Source organism: Gossypium hirsutum, chromosome D01 (genome assembly GCF_007990345.1).
Source record: "Gossypium hirsutum isolate 1008001.06 chromosome D01, Gossypium_hirsutum_v2.1, whole genome shotgun sequence".
Lineage (NCBI taxonomy): Eukaryota > Viridiplantae > Streptophyta > Magnoliopsida > Malvales > Malvaceae > Gossypium > Gossypium hirsutum.
This window is the reverse complement of record NC_053437.1, coordinates 2,586,130-2,608,144: the sequence shown is the minus strand read 5'-3', so window position 1 is coordinate 2,608,144 and position 22,015 is coordinate 2,586,130. Positions and strand designations below refer to the sequence as shown.

The following is a 22,015-nucleotide window of genomic DNA, read 5'->3' as shown; positions in this document are numbered from 1 at the left end:
AATCAAAATTTCGTGTATGCATATGAACCGTAATTCAAGTTTCAATTGTATAATCACACCAAATCAAAGTTTATGTATCAAATTGCACATTGGACCAAAGTTTACGTATAAATTTTATGTTTATCCATGTATATTAGATTAAAGTTTATGTATATTTATCCATGTACATATAAATTTTTATTTCTACTATTAAAAACAAGTATGATTGATGAAATAAATGGGTAGTTACACATGGCACGCCACATGTACATCGTATTGACGTACAAGGACCAGTTTTTAATAGTGAAAATGGATGAAATTTTTAAAAGAATGAACAATTTGCTCTTTGATCTAACGTGTAAAAACTAATCTACTCTCTTTTTTTGAAGTAAATGAGACAAAATGTAATCCGACTCCTAATATAAAGGCCTCCATAGTATTTTTATCTTAATTATTATAATATTTAGAGGAGATTTACCGAAGATCCAGTTACATAAAATATTATTTAACATGAAACTTTGGCTCAATGTATAATTTGATAAATGATCTTTGATTTAGTGCAATTGTACACATGAAACTTGAATTATGGTTCATTTGTATACACAAAACTGTGGTTTTTATTCTATTGCAGGCATTTAAAAAATAAATGCATACATTTATTTTCATATCGGATTAATATAATTGTTTTCGTATGGAATATATTAACATAAAATAGTTCTAATTCAATAATATTGGTAGTGATTTGTGAAAATTGAATCAAATCAAAATTTTATGTATAAAATCCCATAAAATTAAATTTTATGTATGACATTATACGTTAAATTAAAATTATATATAGTTTTAATATTTATCCTTAAAAAATATAAAAATAAAAAACAATTAAAATAAATAGAGAAATTTCATTAAAAATCTCGCCGTGGATTTTTCATATCCTCACGGGGATTCCCTATAAAAATAAACATTTGAATTCTCTCCATCCAAAATTACAATAATGCCCTTCTTTCCCCAATCTCCTAATTTCCCCCAAATTTGCAATCGAGTTTGTAGTTTTATCTACATCACATGCAAAATAAAATAAAGAAAAATTAAATTTAGAAAGAAAAAAAAGGGTAAAAAGGGAATCCTAAGGCTTGATGTTACAAGCCGTGGACTTGGACTTGTCAAGAATGGACCACATGACTTGGACATCTTCATATGCACATGCCATCACTTCCCCATGCAGATCCATCACATGCTTTTCATGCTCTGCACCCATAAAAAAAATTATTATTCATAGTTAAAAATAATCGAATCGGAAGTTGAATCGGTTAATTAGTTTAACTAATTAAAAAGATTATATTTGACTATAGTCGAAAGGTCAAACTAGTTAAATCCTTAAATTTTGATTTTTTACTGGTTTTTCTTGACTGATCAATTCTCGATTGAATCGATTGATTAGATAGAATTTTTACGACTTATTGTCGATATTCAATTTACTTTATGTTATGAATATTTTAAGTATTCAATGATAATCATATTTCATGCTCGAGTAAGTTTCAATATGATATATCTTCAAGCACTTAGTTAAATGAGATAATTGTAACTTTAGTCCCTTCTAATTTTCACTACTTCACTTTAAGTCTTTCTTTTAGCTTTTAACCTCTAAAAGTTTGTAATTATATTTTTGCCTCCAACAACAAATTCTCGGATTTGTTATTGAATACAATATTATGGATTTGTTTTTGAATATTAATCTCATCGTAAATTTTTATGATATTTGTTTATTTTTAAATGCTTAGAACTATCCATAGTCCCTCCTCAATACTAATACCAATCGAATTAAGACTCAATCAACATATAATTATATCGTTAAATCCAACAATCTATTTATCGAGAAAAGAATATAGTAAAGGAATTATAGCCTATCCCTTTAAAAATCATAATATATAGTAAAATTACACTTTTAACTCTTCTAAAATAATAAAAATTCAATTTAATCCCTTTAAAGAGAGAAATTAGAGAGAGAGAGAGAGAGAGCGAGAAGGGGAAGAGAGAAATATATACCTGTTTGGGACTTCTTATCCCTTGGTTGCTGGTTGAAGAAAGTGCAAGCTTTTCTGAAAGGCGTAGCGATGGTTTTCTTCCAAGAAGCCATCAATTCCTCCTATATACTTTCCTTCTTCTCAACTGTAGTAGATGACTAATGGTGGTTTTGCTGTAGATTAATAATGGGTTTTGCTTTGCTTTGCTTTTGGCTATCTGCAAAATGACTGCATTTTCTTTTTTTCTTCTTCTCTCTATTGGCTCTTGTTAATTTGGTCAACTCTTAAAGGCATTATATATACATATATATATATAGGGGTATAAGGAAGGAAGGCAAGGTTATGTGTGGAAAGAGAAGCAAGATCCGTGAGATAAGGTAGACCAAGCTTTTTTATTTAATTATTTAGTTTGTGTGTTATGGGAAAGAAAGGTTCTTCGTTTTGGTCGACTGCACCGAAGCACATGGTGCACGCTCCCGAGCACAACCCTTACACGTGAATGCCTTTACCTTTTTCAATGCTCTCTGTCACTTGCGTCTAAAAGCGACCGCCCCCCTTCCCCTTCGCCTTAGCATCATGCATACCCTGTTTCTTTCATTAATATCAGTTTTTATAACGAGCCATGGTTGAACCGGTCGGATCATAGATTCTTATTTATCTGATTTGATTAAAAAGTTATTAAAAAAATAATTAGTTCAATTATGGGTTCAATTGATTTTTTAACTCAGTTCATGTGTCAATTGATCTAATCCTTCTAATTAGACAAATATTATGGCTAATTCTTGGTCCAATTAGTTCGACCGGCTGGTCCAATTCGATTCAAATAACATTGTATTAATATCATCCATGCCCTGTTTTATTCATTAACACAATATTTTCAGAACTAGATCGATGATCAAACCGATCAAATCATCGGTTCTCAATTTATCTGGTTTGACTAAAAAACATTCAAAATTCATAAAAAATAAAAATATTTACAAATAGAGAAAAATGGTTCAACTGTTAATTCAATTGATTTATTAACCCAATTCGTCAATCAATCGGTTTAACTCCTTTAATCAAATCAATACCCAAATTGATTTTTGGTCCAATCTATTCGATAGAACCGCCTAATTGGATTCAAACAACATTGCATTTATATCTCTCTCACTACCAAAAAAATCAAACTTTACATTTATTAGTTGAGATGGTAAAACATTTGATATCTTTTAAATAAATTAATAAAAAATTAATATTAAAAAAAACTTTATCTCTCATTATTTAAATTTATTCCGATTCAACTTTAAATTTAATGGAGAAAATTCTCTAGAGAATTTTTTTTTTTTATGATTTTTGGGACATGGAATACAATGGGTACACAGCGGTAGGGGCGTTATATTTCTGTGGGAGGGATAAGCATATCCATGCAGTGTAATTTGTTCAAAGCATTTAAAATAGGTTGCAGTACATGTTGAATTTATCATTGTATAATCATTATAAAGTATATTTTATATGATATGCGACTTATATTAAGAAATTATTCGTTTAATATATTATATTTGATTTTTAGAGTTTTTGGATATGAGATTTGAGTGTTATAAATTTATTTTTTTTAAAATTTGATATTCTCGTCATGTCAGGAGCGAAAGAATAGGATAGACAGAAGCCTTATCCTCTTAAACTGTAAAAAAAAAAAAAAAAAGGTTTCACTCTTAATCCTCATTGTTATACTCTTGTCCCCATCAAGACACGTACGTGTCAAATCAAAAAAAGATGCTTGAACAGTAAGCTTGCCACTAACAAACCAGAAGGCCACCCATGAGCTCTACCTTCCAAGATGAACATCCGAACAAGCACATACCATCCACCATCCAGATCCCAAAGCTTTATCGGGAACATGAAGTTATTGGTCATCAAACATCATGTGAGTTCAACTGTTTTATCCCATCAGGTTAGGATAAATGATAGGATCTGTCATGTCATAGACACCCTCGTCCCATCAAAGACATCTCCCCACAAGTCCTGTAATGATGGCTAGATGGCAAGTCCAACACATTAACACCATCTTACACGAGACCCCTACCTATAAATACCTCTAGGAACAATGAATAAGGGATCGACTCTCCAAGAATACTAAGTCTATACTCTTCTAATATACTTCTAGCTCCTAGCGTTAACACTCCCTTCTCCTTTACTCTCGATAACCTCTGACTCTTTGTCCCAAGTGGATGAACCGACCTCCATAATATCCACCACCCTCTCCTCTTTACTCCTCTCTTGTTGTGCATTGCATCACCACCCGTCAAACCTAAAATACTAAAATTACTCTATAAGTGTTGAGATTCTAAAAGTGACTTTCACCATGTGGCTCTCATAATGTAGCACTTAGCTTGACATACTATTTCAATGAGTGATTACTCTAATCACAAGACCATTGTTCATCAACTAGACTTGAGAACTTGTCTCCTTTACTAATCACAACTAGCTTCATTAAGGGAGGTCGATTTTTTTTGGAGAAGCCTTTAAAATGTAGTTCGTCTAGAATCAACGAATCCTTCAACAGGTTGGTAAGGTTTGAGCCTGTGCCTTATAGCATATAGGGCACTTGTGACCAACAATGAGGTAGCATATATGCCAAATCAAAATGTAATTTCACCATTGTACCAGTATATATATTTATAGTTTTTAGGAGGACTAAATCAAAATTTCATAATTTTTTAGAGCCAAACTCTAATTTTACCATGCATTATCTTCAAATTTTATATATGCTAAAACATAATTTCCAATTTTTGGAGGGTAAAGCCCTTGCCTTTCCCCGCTCTCATCTGATCTGCCCCCACCGTATAAGGGTATGGGTTTAAATCCTACAAAGTGCTAATGCTCACATTTCATTAGTAAGTAGCCATACATCACACACGGTCTGATTCAATGAGACATTCCCACTCTATTGAACATGTTACCTCTTCAAACAGCTTCAGCCCTCAAGCACCCGAGCAATCCATAAAGTCGAGAGACAAAACCATGATTAAGGACAAATTTGAACATATTAAGGGGTCCATTAACTCTAAATAAACAATACTTCAAAAAAAATTCTCCAAAGATTTAGCCTCCTTGTAACTTTCATCTTAATTTGTTCAAAGTATCAAAAAGGTATAACTTAATTATGCTAATTGGTGTAAAGTATGACCCATTTTGTTTTGAAAGCCTTATGGTTTTATCATGACTATAATATATTATAGTTGATGCATATAAAAAATTGTATATTATAGTCTATAATATTTTAATTTATATGTTTTTTTAATAATTTTATTATAGGTTCTGATCATATCTGTTCTTTTTGACATAATGTTTAGAACTACCCATAACCCCTCCTCAACCCATAAATAGAAGCTCACGTCCTCCTACATTAACAAAAATACCCATACTAGTCGAACTAAGGGCCAGTTCTTTATTACTTAAAAAAAGCACTTCTGACTCCAAAAGCACTTTTGAAGGAAAAGCTGTGAAGAACAAACTGTTTTGGCTGAAATTTTTAGCTTTTCAGAAGTGCTTTTCAAAAGCATTTTTGAAAAGGAGCTGAAAATGAGAAGCTAAAAATTTTAGCTTTTCCTCTCCCAAAAGCACTTTTGGTGGTTAATTACTTTTTCACCCCTCCAATAACATGGTATTTTTATTTTTTTTCTTGGTGCTTAATTACAATTGTGTTAAAATCATTAATTAAAAATAAAAAATATATTTTTTAAAATACTAATTACAAATATTTAATGATTATATTTAAATATTTAAAATATAGTTTATATATTCTAATTAAATTTTATAAGTAATTAATATTTATTGCTTAAAAATATTTAAAATTTATATTTCATATATTAAAATATTAACAACAAGTTATAATAATTTTTTTATATTCTTACTAAAATATAATAATATTAACTAATTTAAATATTATTTAAATGCATATTTGTTACTTGATAATAACATGTCTAAAATGGACATTTTATTTCTCAAAAGCACTTTTTGACAGCAATGCTAAACACTCAAATTTTAAACCAAACTTTTCAAAAGCACTTCTCAAAAGCATTTTTTTACAGCACTTTTCAAAAGTAATGAAAAACTGGCCCTAAAACTCAATTATTTGATTTCGCGAGTAATGTAATACAAAATCAATTGATAAAATTAAATGAAAAAAAATAGAGATATATAATAAAATCTCAGTATAAAACAAAAACTACTTAAAAAATTAATTCTAAAAAGTAACTAAAATAAAAACTAATCACATATTTTATTCCATTTATATACCTATTAATATTGTAAACCATAATATGTTATTATATAGTAGTATATAAAAATGTATTTAGTAATCATATATATAAACTATACAATATACTGATACTTAATGAATTATTATATAGTTTTATATTTATATTGATATTTATTTAATTTTTTAAATTTTAATTTTAGATTGCAAATTAATTATTACAATCATAATAAAAAAAATACCCGTAACTTATAAAATCTCATAAAAGTAAGAAATTATAATGAAATATATTAAAAATATTTATAAATTTAAAATATAGGTTATAAGTTATCATAAATTAAGAAAATAAAAATAAAATATGAAAGTATTTTAGTAAATGTATTAGAGATAGGATGGGACAAATTTTACCTGAATCCGAACTGAAATTTTAATTAAAGATTTCGATATATCACATAGTCAAATTTAAAATTTTTTCAATAAAAAAAATTGTTTATGTGTAAGTTTTAGTCCGAATCATTTTCTGTTTTTAATTAGTTATATTTTTTTCTTAAATAAAAACTATTTTCAGATGCCATTTTCATCACATTTAACTTCTTCTTCTTCTTCTTTTAAATCTCAAAAGCTTTTTCATTGAACATAGACATCAAAGTTCACATGTATATATCACAAACATAAACAAGTAAAATAAGATCAATATGAAAATTAATTATTTATTTAAAAAAATAAAAAGAAAAAAAATTATAGTAAATGATGTAGTGGTTGAAAGTAACAAAGGGAATCTTTGGGGGGTGGAATGGATAACTTCCAACAGTAAATTTTATTATAAAAAATAAAATTAAAAAAAAAAGACATGTGAAAGCACTGGCAGTCCACAGTCACCCAATGATTAATTTATTTGTTTATTTAAATTAATGATAAATTAATGGGGAAATTAAATAAATATTTCAACATAAGGAAGCAAGGATGCATGCACTGTTGTGTTTCAGATTAACTTAATTTATTATAATTTTACCAATTATTAGTATCTATTATTGCATTGTGTTTATACCATTTGCCTCCCACATAACTGGATAATCTTGCCTTTAACATCAACCCTTTTGTATATATTAATGGGGGAATTCAAAAACTTATTTAGGGATACGGATTGAATTATAAATTTTTGAAATATTTAAGGGTTAATATTTGATTTTATTGGGTCGAATTTGAATTATGCAACAGATATGAATAAAATTCGAGAAAATTGGACATAAATAATTGCGTGAAAGAACTTTTCCGAAGAGTAAAGAAAAACTTCACTAAAAATGAAAAAACCAAATCTAAAATTCCCACCAACTTTCTCTTAATTTTGTTGTTGTTATTTTAAACTATCTAGGGTTGCTAAAAGGCCTATTTATAGACTGAATTTCGTGTGAAAGTAAAACTAAAACATTCCTCGAATAATCAAAGTTAGATTGAGAAAAGATAACATAGTTTAACTAGGAAAAAAAAACCTGGTTAAATGGGGAACATGTCGCCACGTTGGGACGCCATGCATCGCGTCATCGGGACGGAGGGTTATTCTCGTCGAGGCATCAACTCTTCCTCGTCACGACATCACCGTTTGTTTCATCTGAAATGCGAGGCACACTCTACAAGTACACTGATAGTATTTCTTTTTAAATGTTTGTTTTTAATATTTTTTTATAATTTTATAGGGCACTGCTGGTGGAGTTTAAAAATTTCGCTTATAATGTACCGATTATGTTTGTATGTAGTTTTAAATTAGTATAATATATATGTACGTAGGTACGAACTCAGTGGTGTTAACTATAACAGCATGAGTATTTATTTATTTATTGAATTTTGTTTGTCGGTGAGTTTACGAAAGCTGCTTTAAGGTTAATTGAACCTGACAAGCATAGAAAAAATAAAATAAAAAGGCACTGTAGTTTTATTCCATTTATCGATTTAGTCCTTAAAGTTAAAGGATATTTTAGAAAAGATTGGATGACCACGTGGAGTCCATGGGTCAAGTTGAGTCGAGTTGAGGTTGGAAGTTAAATAAATTTTAGAACCAGCTCAGTTCATGCAAAGGCTTATATCTCGATTTAAAAATTAATGAAATATTAAAAACATATTGTTTTATAATTAAATTTAAAGCAAAATATTTTAATAAAATTTAATTTAAATTTTAAAATTTATTTCATCTAAAGTTAAAAAATATATATTATCAGTATATTAAATACTAAGCTAATAAATAAATCTTTAAAAAATACAAAAAATGAGATTTAAACAATAAAAAACATAAATTTTAAAATTTATTTTTATCATTTCAATCAAAACCATATTTATCCTTTTTTTTTTTTATAACTATACGTTGTACATAAAAAATTTCACCAGCAACATTGATGTGCTATAATCCAATACATAATTAAATAGATTTTTTATTTTCTTAACAAACGGTTAAACGAGGATAAATATATCGTGGAGGCCTTTATATTAGAAATCTGATTGCATTTTCCTTACTCTACTAAAAAAATAAGTAAACCAGTCCATGTATGTTATATTAGAGAGTAAACTGATATTTTTGTTAAAAATTTTATCCATTTCTACTATTAAATTCTAGTCAATGCACGTCAAAATGAAGTATACTAGGCACGCTATGTGCAACTATTTAATTATTTCGTCAGTTACATCAGTTTTTAACCATAAAAATTGATAAAAAATTTAACTAAAAAATTTAATTACTTTTTTATTTAATATATAATAATTAATTTACTTATTTTTTAAATAAAAATATATAATTTAATTCTTAATAAAAAAAACTTCAATAAATGTTTTTTTTATTGAAATAACGAATAAACAGATGATTGGGCATTTCGTTATCTTTGGGGTACGTTAAACGATGTAATCCAAATTGCAGTAGAATTTTCACTTTCATGCCATGCCTCTTTTGCCGCGAATTGTGCTTAGCAGTAGAGGTGATCTTGGGCCGGGCCTAGAAAAATTTTGGCCCGTGTCCTAGGCCCGGACCCGGCCCGAAATATGGACCTAAAATTTTGTCCAGGCCCGGCTTAGGAAAAAATTCTTAAGTCTGGCCCGGCCCAGCTCAACCTATTTTTTTAATAAACACCAAAAATTTATTTTAAAAATAAAAAATTATTTTAAAATTAAAAATATAAATATAAATATAAATATATTATATTCGGGCCAGGCCTGGGCCAAAAAAGTGGTGCCCGAGGCCTGGCCCGATTTCTAAACGAGCTTCGTTTTTTTGCCCAAACCCATATTTCGAGCCTATATTTTTACCCGAACCCTCCCATATTTCAGACGGGCCGTCGGGCCGGGCCGCCAAACCCATTATCACTTCTACTTAGCAGCAATCATGATTTCTGAAACATAACTATTTTCCCCAACATAAACATTAAAAATAAATTGTCAGATCCTTTTTAAGTATTTAGGTTGGAGTGGAATTATGATATGCAAGTCTTTAGCTATACGTAGGTTTTGTTCAGTTTTTATTATTTTTTTGTTAATTATATTTTATATTGATTTAATTTTATATTATAGTTGATTAAATATATATTTATATTTTTATTAGAATCTCGTCGACATCCCACATTAATATATTTACTTTTTTATAATTATTTTTATATTTTCAATTATAATTTCTTAATTCTACAAAAAAAGATATAATGTATATTTTAATTTTATAAACATTTTAAATACATCTTATTAATATTTAGTAATTTTATAAAAAATTAGAATGTATATTTGGTTTCCTTTTATAAAAAAAAAACCAATATAATGTAAAATATTATTTAAAACTTTGACATAAGATCAAGGAAATCATTTTATGATCAGAGTCGGAAGCCAAAATACAAAAGTATCAAATAAAGTTCGAGACGAAATGAGTTCAAGTCAATTTGAATTTAGAAAGAGGAAGTACGAAAATATCAAATAAAGTTCGAAACAAAGTAAGCTTGAGTGAGTGTAATAAATCACCCGCCCCATTGTCATCCCGATAGTGCAGACATGCCTGCAAGCTTCTCTGGTATGTTTGGTGCGCAAGAAAATGTTAAAAAAGTTAAAGGAGAATTGGCAGTTCATAAAAGCAGTAAAGGAGGGTACTTTTCCATTTGCAACAATTGATGCTAGAACATGAAATGTAGTATGAGCCAAATACCAATTTATTGGAAATTACAAAATCCATAGAAATGCATCACAATTTCCCTAAAACCCTAATTTTGCCATGAACTTATTTCATGAAATCATGGCAAGGGTTCTTGTGAATCTCCCAAACGAGACAAATGAAGATATGCATCAGTCCCTGCAAGAAAAAAAACAGCTAGATAAGTTTCTAATGGGTTAATTTAGACAGAGAAAACGCAATAAGTGAATAAATCTTAAGAAAGCCAGTAATACAAGCACTCGGGAAGGTGAAAAATAAAGCATTTCAATATACAAGCCGTGTTAATGCAGCTCGATCGCACAATGTCATCTCTTGCTATCAATAATAAGAAACAGTTGATATCAGGAGTTCGGGATAACCCAACATAACAACCAGAACCACACAAGTATTACGAAACATGAAACTACTAAGCTATGTCAGTTTTTGAGAACTACAAACATGTGTCTCAGAAACTGTACCATGATAATTGCAACCCCACAGTCGCAACAAAACCCTACAGTCTAAGTACAGTGATTTAGAAGAAGATTGGTTCTTCTGCAACAAACTGTTTGTTTCATCATGCCTTATTGCCTATCATTTTCTCTGCTACCAACTTTGAGTTTTTTATATTTGGTACATATGATATAGTCTAACAGGCAACAAACTATATAGATCGAGTCTAGATTGTAGTGTTTTATTAACTTTTGAGGATTTTGATATTTACAAAACTTGCCATCATTAAAAATGCAGACTTTATCTTACTATTTACTGAGAAAATCTCAAATTTCAAGAGTTAAGAAAGGGTAAAATGCTTCATTAACTATTAGTTCAGAGGTAATTACCTATTTCCAACATGAACAAAACTAGGACCCTCTAACAATCCCACCAACAGTTCCAATAAGAATCATTCATTACAACTACTGAATTGAATGACTAAACTCAATTCAAACTAACTAACTAAAAATTCAATTCAACAAACTAACCAACCCACACATAATTTTCAGGAGGGTGGGACTTGAACTTGGGCACTCAAAGGCAAAGACCTCAAGACTTGCGAACAGAGCCAAGGCCTTAGTGGCATGGCTCCCTATTTTATAATTGCATTTTTGCAAGTCTAGATTATCAAGGTCACTATACTGCTTTTCGCATGGAAAAAGCACTCAGATTGGCTTCGATACAGTTATGCCTTGACGGCAAGGGAAAACTTTCTAGAGTGAGCTCATGTTATATGATGATACCAAAAACTAGATATGGCCAAGAATACATGCACACACATGTAAACACGCATGTGTTGCCAACCAAATGCTTACAAGGAAAACAGATCAACTGTCAAGACATCAGAGCTTGACCTTAATTTTGCAAGAGTTTAAGTGGTCAAACCATAGCAAACTGCACTCACCATATCCTTCCATGGAGATAATTTGAAGATCTCCTCCAAAATATCGAGCATACAAGCGGCTTATTGGTAGCCCATAACCATATCCAGCCATGGTTACTGTATCAGCTGTTCCCAGATCTGAGTACTCGTCCAATGGGTTTCTGGCAGTGCTGTATAGGTATGTGAAAATCTTGGGAAGACCGCTTCTTGGTATGCCACCCCCCTCATCAGAGACCTGCATAGCCAGTTAAAGGAAGTTATATTGTTAGACAATGAGTGAAAACATAATGTATGTTTGATCGTATACATTAAAAACTTTAAATCCCCAAGCTCTTCCTCAAACAAAAAAAAAAAAGAAAGATAAAAAGGAAATAGTTGCTCAAAGTATAACAAAGCACGATAAACTACCTTTATGGTTACATCCTCAATTCCGTCAGCAACTATTATTCGAATAGGTGGCACAACTCCATCCGAATCCATATAACGCTCTTGGACAGCACGCAAGGAGTTTTTGACCAACTCAAATACCATAAGATGCAAGTGTGTTGGAACATAGCTGTTATCAAGAAAACACATGATACATAGTAACATAGGACGGAAATCAAATGATTGTTGATTACCGGATTTATGACTAAACTAAAGAACCAGAATTGCTTTGGAGAATCCAATAATTGAAAGCGTATTGAAAATGAAAGAGACGAAAAATCTAGGTGAAACTAAATATAGCAAACTTGACGAAGGTGAGATTAAACCAACTTACGGGAAAGTAAATTTGGGATCACCATAGATATTAACTTCAGGAGCACTACCATACTCCCGCAAACAAATACAGCGAGCATCCTCACTAGCATTTTGAGCCACCTCCACCGGAGACATTTTTGTGTGTATATAGCCCACACAATGCAGAGGAGGATTAGGGTTATGCAGCTCCACATGCTGCCCTGCTTTCACCAAAATTTAAACATGTAGACGGTGTTTAAACACCAGCTTCAAGAAGCTGTAACAAATGAAAATATTAAAAAATAGTAGCCAGCAGGTGTTGCAGAATAAAACAGTAGATTATCATCATGGTAAAAAAAAATGAACATGAAACGAACCAATAAGCATACGGATTCCAATTCTTGACATGTAAAATCTATCTAGAAACTGATGAATCTCATCAAGATCCTCATAAACGATCTTTGGATCCATGCCTTTCTTCAACTGTTGAACCCCCAAAGCCATCATAGGGACCACATTGTTGTGTCTCACCTTGATAGCCTTAATCATTTGTGTAAATTCCCTCTCATCATTGGTATTCTTGATCTCGGGAAAAGATCTTAAGTCACGAAAGGAATCCAAATACCAGTCTCTCACCTAAGAACAAGTTAAAACAGATAAGAGTTATTACTTTATATCATCAAAATTCAACACTTGATCCATCATCTTGTAAACCAATCTTTAGATTCAAAACAAAGAACTCCCACATAATGCAAGGATCAACAGTGTTCAAAAGAATAGGTTCTGCAGCAAGAACATGATTCAAATTGTGAGACGAGAGCCCGTCAACTGCACTAGATAATGTTTTAAGCAACATATCATTCTAAAGAAACCATGGCCTCAAAAGCTGATTCAGGGTACAAAGAATTTCTCCATGATTCCATTAGAGGCTCTAAAAGGTCAACAGACAGCATAAATAAGCAAGCAACCAATGTCAAGGGCAACAATTAACTTGAAAATCACAAGGCAGAGACAAGAAGAATATCCTTGTACAGTAAAAATGAATTAATTACCAATTATTTAATTAAATGTAAAAGACCCGGTATGCAGAATCACGTATGCAAAGGAGGAAAAAAAAAGATATAAATACCCATTTTGGCAAAAACAACAAACAAGAAACCCATTGGCATAAAAAATCAAATAGTTGGTGTGGGATACAGAAAATAGCAGCAAACCCATCAAAAAAGCATAAAAGAAAGAAGTAACCTTCAAAACAGCAGGCTTCTCAGAAAGACCATAAGGGAGGCTCTCAAGCTCAATTGCTCTTCGGGCAATTCTAATAGGAAGCTCCTTATGGAGAAACTGACCCGAAATCAACAAGTTTCGTTGAGTAGGCTTAGACCCAAACTCCATCATGTACCTCAAGCTAACGCCTGTCTGTTTCATGCAACCCCATTTGTGAACTTCCTCAATTAAGGTCTTGGAGAAAGATTCACTCGCCTTCTTAGCCGCCATCACCGTTCCTTGTAAAAGAAACAAACCTCCCTCCCCCTTCACTGTTTGTACAATTCAGCTAAGACCTTTCTTCAGCCAGGCCCCCCAGGCGGCGAGCAACATGCAATTCCAAGAACTTCGTTGTAAGGAAAATATGACACTAACATAGAGATAGACGATTGGAGGTTGATGATGATGATGATGATGCAAAACGGCAAAAACCCCAAAAAAGTAGAAACGAAAAATCGAATGTTTTTAAAAGTCGATTTTAATTGGATAAATCGTATAGTAAGTGTAACGATAAAAGAAAAAGGTAGAATTATGTGATTGGTCCCTATCCTTTTATATCTTAATTATAAAATTTAATAAGCAATATATAAGCTACTTTGTACAATGAATTTTGGTTTTCGGGTATTGGATAAGAGTTACACATATTTGGGTCAACCCGGTAATATTTTTTCTATTTTAAATATAATTTATTATGCCAAAAGATCTAAAAATTTCACAAGCAAATTATGGATAATCTCAAGCGTTTTTTATTATTTTTTACGCTACCCTATTTTAAGGAGAAATTGTTATCATTCATTATTTTTTTCAATTATTTAATGATATTTAAGTGGTTTTTTCATGTTATTAATCCATAATTTTAGTAATTTTTATCTTAAACTCTAGACCCTAAATCTCAAATCTTAAACCTAAACATAAACTCAAGCCATGAATTAAAACCTTAAACTCCAAACTTAGAGAGTTCAAAGTTCATGGTTTGGAGTTTGAGATTCGGGTAGAGAAAAATAATTTCTCTTAAATAATTGAAAAATGACCATAAATTCTATTTGTAAGGTCTATAATCAAAGAATTCATTACCGATATAATTAAAAGTTTAAATATATTTTTTTTACTATTTTCTTATTTTAAAAAAAAATATTTATTTTAATAATTCAAAAGGGACAAAATTAGGTGAACAATTTTTGTAAAAAAAAATTGGACCCCAGGCGGTAGATAAAATAATTATAATAAATTGAAAATTATAGTCATTGTTTATTTGGTTTAAGATTCCAATTCAAACATTTATAGCATTTATTTATTAGGGATAAGTTTTGTTGATGTGGATTTTACGTGACTGATGAATGGTGGTCCAAATAGAAAAAGATGTGGCGTTGTTTTGTTTACATTTTCGATTAAAAAATATATCTTTCTGACCCGTCAAGAAATCAAAGCAGTCAATGGGCCAGATTTTGACCCGGTTTATGGCCAACACGTGTATATACTCTCTTTTTTTCATTGCGTATATACAATTTTAGACAAAATCAACATCATCTCAATTAGGTTGAGGTTCTAAAATTTGAAATTTTAGAGTCGAGTTTAATCTACCCAGTGTTTGCAATGCAGTGTCAAGGATATTTATGGGTAAATCATCTTGATCCGAAATTGGATTCTGTTGGTGTTGATTAGCTCTGCTCATGGGATACCCGACCCGACCAGAAAGCCCACTCGAAAAATGGGCTTGGGTAAAAAAATAAGACTCGTTTTAAAAACGAGTCATTTCTCGGGTAAGATATTTATTTTCTAAACTCAACTCGGTTTGAATTCCCTAAATGCCAAAAAAAAATTATTTTAATGATATTTTCTTCTTGTTTTTTTTTAGTATTGTGCTACAATTTCACTATTATATTGTTACTATTTTGTTGTTATTGTTTGGATATTGTATAACACTTGTTTTATTGTTAATTTTGTTATTATTTTAGGGACATTTTCTTGTTAAGTTGCATCTATCTTAATATTATATTTTAATATTTCCAATATTTTTGATGTATTATATATATTTAAAAGTTATGTAGAAAATAATATAAAAAAATTATTATGGGCAAACCGAGTCAAGCCCAAGTTTTTAACATTTTCATCTGAGCCAGGCCTAACAAATGAACCTTAATTTTTACTTGGACCCAACCCATAATTACCTCTAGTGTTGATTCGAAGATAATAGAATTTCATTATTTATACTTAACAAATTACTATTGACCATAAGAACTTACCAGCATTGTTATTAAAATTCCATATCATGTTGAATTGTTTGAATCGATCGGTTAAAGTTTTGTTTTTCAATTCTCTTGAATCAATCAAGTATAAAACTTACGAAAAAGAATCAAAATATAATGAAAATTTCATTTTGAAAAAAAAATGAATACAAAAATATGATTTTCTTTATTCAAATTTTACATTTCTCAATTTTTGGTTTTTTTTTCTTAAATAGTTTCTGTTCTCTAATGTTCAAATTCAACTTATATGATAGAATCATACTAACCAACCTTCACAGTTCTACCGATTAAACCACGGATCAATCGGCTGATATAATCCAATATTTATAACTTTGCTCATATGTAAGAACATAGATTTATGGACATGATCAACTATGCGAGCTCTTCTCAGTTGGACAAATGAACCACCTTTCCATTCACAATCTCCCTCTTTCTTGTCTATCAATGGAACCTTCAATCAAGATTTTCAGAACCGAATTAATGGTCAAACTTATTAACCAATCCATCTAGTTTAATTAAATAAATCATTAAAAATTCATAAAATTAAAAATAAATAAATAAATAAAAGCAAAAAAAATAACTTCAATTCAACTGTCTAGTTCAACTGATTTTAATCTGATTCAACTAGTCTATACCGATTACACCGGTCTTTCTTTGAACCGATACTCTGACCGGTTCTCGATCCAACCAATCTAACCAGCCGTTCCGATTCAAACGAGTGGCATACTTTTAAGATTGTTAAAGAAATTAAAAGACAAAAAGCTAAGAAAAACAAGGGGCACGATCAAGTACTTACTATCAACTTAATGAACATAATAGTAAAAATACTGCAACATTTACGAATCCAAAAATGGTTCGATATCAGTGAGTATGAGCAAGTAGAGGTTAAAGAATGCAATGCAATGCAAGCCTATCCAAATAAGAGTGTCACTAAGCTGGCTATATTACTTACGGTAAAGCTCGTCCCGTGTCATAAGTTAATCACCCAAATTACGCAGTCTCGGAGCTTGCAATAATCTTTGCATGCTATGCATGCATACAAAAATCAAATCAAAAGTAATTACAATAACATTTGCTCTATGATTTTTTTAAGTGTGAAACATCAATCAATCAAATCCCCTTCCAAAAGAATTACCTCTTTCCCTTCCCTTCAACTTAGAAGGCTAGGGCTTATGTGAATTGGCTTCTTTTTGCAATTCCTTTGTCGTCCAAATAGTATGGTTCTCTAGTCTCTATACACGTTGAGTGCTAGAGTTGCTGAGCTGGCGCCCTAAAAGCGATATTCTTGATGAAAGTAGAGGTGCTTCTTCGTCATTCAATTCAGAGCCGTTGAAATTGCTTCCTCCGTTGGCATCGTTGTTGGCATTCGGGGTGAATATGTCAGATGACTTTTTCTCCAACTTCCAATCCTATATTAACAAGAGAAAAGAGATCTTAAATGTGCAAAGCCACACATTTATGTAGTATTTTAGAACTTGACACCATCACGATATATAGGGTTAAATCTCAAAATTACACAAGAATTTTGATTTGATGTGTGATATGATTAAATAAAAAAAACTTTTGAGTTGGTACAATTATACATATGAAACTTTTATTTCTATTCAATTGTATGAATAAAACTTTGACATTGATTCAATTGTACACATTTAGAAAAGGACAAATTATTCTAGTTATTCACATCTTGGTCAAATATAATTGTTTATATATGCACAAAAGTACACTTAAAATCATGCCACATTGGCTATTGTATTAATGGTTTGTGAAAATTTAACTGAAATCAAAATTAATGTATACAATTGCATAAAATCAAAAAGTTCATGTATCACAGTACGCATTGAATCAAAGTTCCTGTATAGTTTTGATATTTATCCCCAATATGCAAGTTGCAAGTTTATTTGCTAGTATGATTATAATAGGTTTTCAGAGACAAAAGTCAAGTAATTAAACATTACGACATGATAATGATGTTATTGACTATTGAGATTTAAGAAGACTGACCTTTGTTAATCTCTCAGGAATACTATCCGAAGGGAGCTGAGGTGTACGACCATCCTTAACCTTTATGTAGTTGTACATGACAACACCGCAAAGAGCTGGAAGGAGAGAACAAAATGAGTTTTCACCACAATAAATTTCTCAAATACATAAGAGAAAATAAGCAATGTCATAATACAGAGTAGAGAAGTACCGATTGCATAACCAATTATATTGAGCCCTGTTATTGTAGACTCCGGGAAAACAACAGTGGAAAGGGCAATCAGTATCCAGTCTTTTAGGACACCAGCAACCCTAATGGTGACAGCTCCAGTTCTTCCAATTACTAAGAATATGGACAAGTTCAGAGCTAAAGCACAAAGAGCATTGGAGAAAAAGATCCAGAAATTGAATTGTATCTGTGAAACTTCCATCCCAGGCTTCTCCAGTAAACACCAAGGCACAAAAAGAAACACAAAACTGCCACCAAGGAAAAAGGAAAAAATATAGATCACACGATGATCATTGCTATCTCGTGTACAATGAAATGCCATGTGAGCAATGCCCTGCACATACATCTAACAGTAGAGGTTATATATAAGGAAGTGTACCTGCAGGGTGCGATGTAGTATAAGCTGGTGATTGGATTTAGAGTCAAGCCCTTCTTTTGCAGTAGGACTTGAGTTAAGACCAGCCTCAAAGCTTCAGCTAGGATGCCCGTGACCTGATAAACTGTGCCAACTATATTAAAATGAATTTCCCCATATGAGGAAACGACAACTCCAACGCTGACCAGCACCATGTTTAAGAACACATCGCACCTTGGTTTATCAGTGCCACACATTACACCCATGAAAAATGTTGCCACTGGCACTGTAACATTAAAATGCAAATGGCCAGTCATTAGATTACAGAGGGATTTCATTCGATGTAACTAAATAGTGCAATTTGTTTCCACATACTAAGAGCTTTGAGCATCTGGATAAATGCCACAGATATATGCAAATAGGCAGTGTTACCAAACCTGTATTGAGAACAGAAAATAAATAATGCTTAGAATATGCAAAACACGATCGACAAAAGGGGAGAAATATAGAACATAGCTGTAAAAATTCTGTTAAGCCAGTAGGTAACAAGCGCTATATCATAAACAATTTGCAGCCTATTGTAGAAACCTTGTGGAAACTCAATAGCATAAGTGCACTTAATGATTTAAATTCCATTAAAGCAAGTAGCAAAAAAACAAAATGCAAATTAGTACCACTAGAGCCAATTTCATGGTCAAACATTAAGAGAAGGAAACAGAAATCAAGGCAAATGCCTGCAATTCAAACTTCATTATGCCGAGAAGGATGGTTACAAGATGCATCTTGACCGCTCCACGAAATCACTTAAAGCTTAGCTCTTTAAGGTAAAATAAAAGATGGAATAATACTTCTTGTAGGTACTGATATTGCATCTAAAGTTGATTTCAGCTTAAAAGTAATCATCTCGGTGTATTGGATTCAAATTTTATTCTGTACTTCAACAAAGTCAAGTCAAACTAACTACTTGGGTGCAGTAACTCCGTAACAACCACTAGGAGAGCAAAGCAAACAGATCCATTGAGGAAAAATACTGTACTTGAAACAAAAAACAGTCTGAAACATCCAGAAAGGGGGATTCACTGTGATACAAACTATCTACTGCATGATCAATACTTAGCAACAAGTTATAAAGTAATGCTCAGCACTCAGTGGGGTTTTCAAGTAGTATGTTTGTACTTGTTGCCTACAGAAATGACTTATTACACGGCACAAATAATACCATCTTAATGAGAATAGCATTACATCACACACAAAAAAGGAAGTTAAGTCAATACCACAGTTAAGTGCTTACCAAAGACTTGAAGCAAAGAAGGCACTTATAGGTACTACACAAGTTGCATATCTGCAACACCGAGAAAAATTGTTAGGGGAGAGAAGATGGATCTCATAGCTATGCAATAATTGAGATTAATAATAGCAACTTCGGATAAAGAAAAGCACTTACATTTCAAACGTCATTTTGACAGGAGCTACAACCTGCATGGTGACATTGAGGAGAGGAAATTTTACTTCAAAGCTAAGCAAAATAATGGAAAATGAAGCTTGCATAGAAACATAATAATAGTGCTCTCAAATTCATATTTTGCTTCAGTAGGTAAAATACACAGCAAAAAAACCAATGGCATCTTTAGTTTCAGGTCATAGAGAGACCACTAACTTATTGAACTGAGGATAATGTAATCAAAATCAAATTTATAGTGACAAACTTGGCATTCCTAGAGCTATTTGCATATAATGGTGAGATGGGAATATGTTGTTTTGCATTCACCAGTTTAGCATGAAGACATTCCTTACAATAGCTAGCAATTGAATATAGTTGCATGTCACTCATACCTTGAAAACACGGATAAGAAAAAATGCAACGATTCCGGAGAATGCCATGTGAATCATTGTCAACGTTATAGGAAAAGGAAAATTGAAGTATTTGGGAGACAGAACCCACTGCAAAATTAAAAGATAAAATGAATTGCATAATTGCCTTGTCAAAATGAAACAGAAAAATCATTGCTTTCTTTAGTTGCAACCCAAATCTAAACCTAACTATTACAAGTAATAGATCAATAAAACTTGATCGGTTATGTAATTTTGCTGCATGATAATGCAAAGGCAGAAAAGAGCAACACTATACAGTACAATTTACATACAGTGGAAAACAATAAAGTGAGTTACCTTGTTATACAATATAACGCCTGAAGAAAGCAAAATGTAGATCAATAGATAGAAATACGTCAATACATGCGCCTTGTTTATCATTTTTCCTTTCCTTTGAACCAAATATCCGAACGCAGAATGCTATTAACCAAAAAATAATACAAATAAATAAATAAATAACAAAAACAACAAAAATAAAACATTTTTCCTTTCTCCGACGGGAAACCAGAAATAGAAATAGTTCTTACCAGTAAACTTGCTTCCCTAATGAGAAAACACTTCAATTATCTTCTTTTGAAAACGTCTTCCGCGCTGATTATTACACCTGAAAATGACAAATCTTCGTTAAAAATAGCAAAAACTTCATAATCAATTAAACAAAGAATGTAGATAGATCATAAAATTGAGAACGAAAGCTCACCTAATTTAACGAAAAAAATCAGAAAAAAAAAAGGAAATCAAAATGGGGGAACGAGAGGCAGAGATCCGGTTCCGATGAATTAATCACTGATTTAACTAGGTAGAAATATACGTATATTAATTACGATTATTAAAAATTAAGGGAAAAATGAGAAGAGATAATTACAGGAAGATGAACCGACTGCAAATCTGGGGAAAATTTTGGCAGATCAGAGATTCAGATGGAGACGGAGATAACCCTTTTGGCAAAACACACAGAGAGTACGATTTTTATTAGTAAATTTCTATTCCATTACAGTATTACGGTTTACTGTGTGACTATTATCTTAATACTAAAATATACACTTTAAAATAATGCTTAGTTACATGTATTGGGTTAATTTTATTGGATGTGGTTAAATTATGGATTGAATTTTAATTTGGTCCTTGAGTTTAGAAATGTTTTGCAGTTGAGTCCTTGAGATATAAGTAGACGAATCTTTAACTTAGAGGTTAAAAGGATGGTTTAATTCTTACATGGACCATCTTTAAAACATGTGTGTAGTTATTACATATGTAGGTCGGGTTGGGTTGAGACAAGCTTCTAAAAAAGATTTTCATACTCGAACTTGACCTACCTAAATAGCATGTTTCATTATTTAAATAATAATAATAAATTTATAAAAATATTACTATATTTTTATATTTTTAATTTCATAAAAATAAAATAGATTAAGTTAGGAAGACCAATCGGATCATGAACACCTCTAGATCTAACATAGTAAAGAAAAAAAAGCCCAACACATCTAGATCTAACATAGAAGGGTAAGAAAGCTCTCTTAAATTTTTGGTTAAAATACGTTGCTACTCCTCGTACTTTTACAAAATTTGAGATTTAGTCTAATTA

General features: G+C 31.3%; 3 protein-coding genes across 5 annotated transcripts; all 3 read right to left on the bottom strand.

Moving 5' to 3' along the window:
- Positions 1-876: 876 nt before the first annotated feature.
- On the bottom strand, positions 877-2,586 carry LOC121213732 (uncharacterized). Its single transcript, XM_041086742.1, has 2 exons — positions 2,023-2,586; positions 877-1,224 (listed from the first exon to the last, which is right to left on the bottom strand). Exons 1-2 carry the CDS (start codon positions 2,111-2,113, stop codon positions 1,103-1,105), a joined length of 213 nt encoding a protein of 70 aa, XP_040942676.1. The 5' UTR covers positions 2,114-2,586; the 3' UTR covers positions 877-1,102.
- A 7,741-nt stretch (positions 2,587-10,327) lies between these two features.
- On the bottom strand, positions 10,328-14,307 carry LOC121213731 (pyruvate dehydrogenase (acetyl-transferring) kinase, mitochondrial). The gene is made up of 6 exons (XM_041086741.1): positions 13,731-14,307; positions 12,863-13,121; positions 12,526-12,706; positions 12,174-12,321; positions 11,787-12,000; positions 10,328-10,546 (listed from the first exon to the last, which is right to left on the bottom strand). Exons 1-6 carry the CDS (start codon positions 13,977-13,979, stop codon positions 10,488-10,490), a joined length of 1,110 nt encoding a protein of 369 aa, XP_040942675.1. The 5' UTR covers positions 13,980-14,307; the 3' UTR covers positions 10,328-10,487.
- A 1,821-nt stretch (positions 14,308-16,128) lies between these two features.
- On the bottom strand, positions 16,129-21,451 carry LOC121213730 (probable sugar phosphate/phosphate translocator At3g17430). 3 transcript variants are annotated; one of them, XR_005909161.1, is made up of 12 exons: positions 21,296-21,451; positions 20,958-21,034; positions 20,728-20,850; positions 20,392-20,499; positions 20,003-20,034; positions 19,850-19,900; positions 18,934-18,995; positions 18,583-18,844; positions 18,186-18,451; positions 17,996-18,090; positions 17,130-17,403; positions 16,129-16,445 (listed from the first exon to the last, which is right to left on the bottom strand). XR_005909161.1 is itself a non-coding variant. In XM_041086740.1 (12 exons), exons 4-12 carry the CDS (start codon positions 20,809-20,811, stop codon positions 17,227-17,229), a joined length of 1,137 nt encoding a protein of 378 aa, XP_040942674.1. In that variant the 5' UTR covers positions 20,812-20,850; positions 20,958-21,034; positions 21,131-21,225; positions 21,296-21,419; the 3' UTR covers positions 16,943-17,226. The 3 variants fall into 3 exon arrangements, 2 of the variants coding, with proteins under 2 accessions (XP_040942674.1, XP_040942673.1); XM_041086740.1 differs by lacking the exon at positions 16,129-16,445 and adding an exon at positions 21,131-21,225 and having other exon boundaries at positions 16,943-17,403; positions 21,296-21,419; XM_041086739.1 differs by lacking the exon at positions 16,129-16,445 and having other exon boundaries at positions 16,943-17,403.
- Positions 21,452-22,015: the final 564 nt, after the last annotated feature.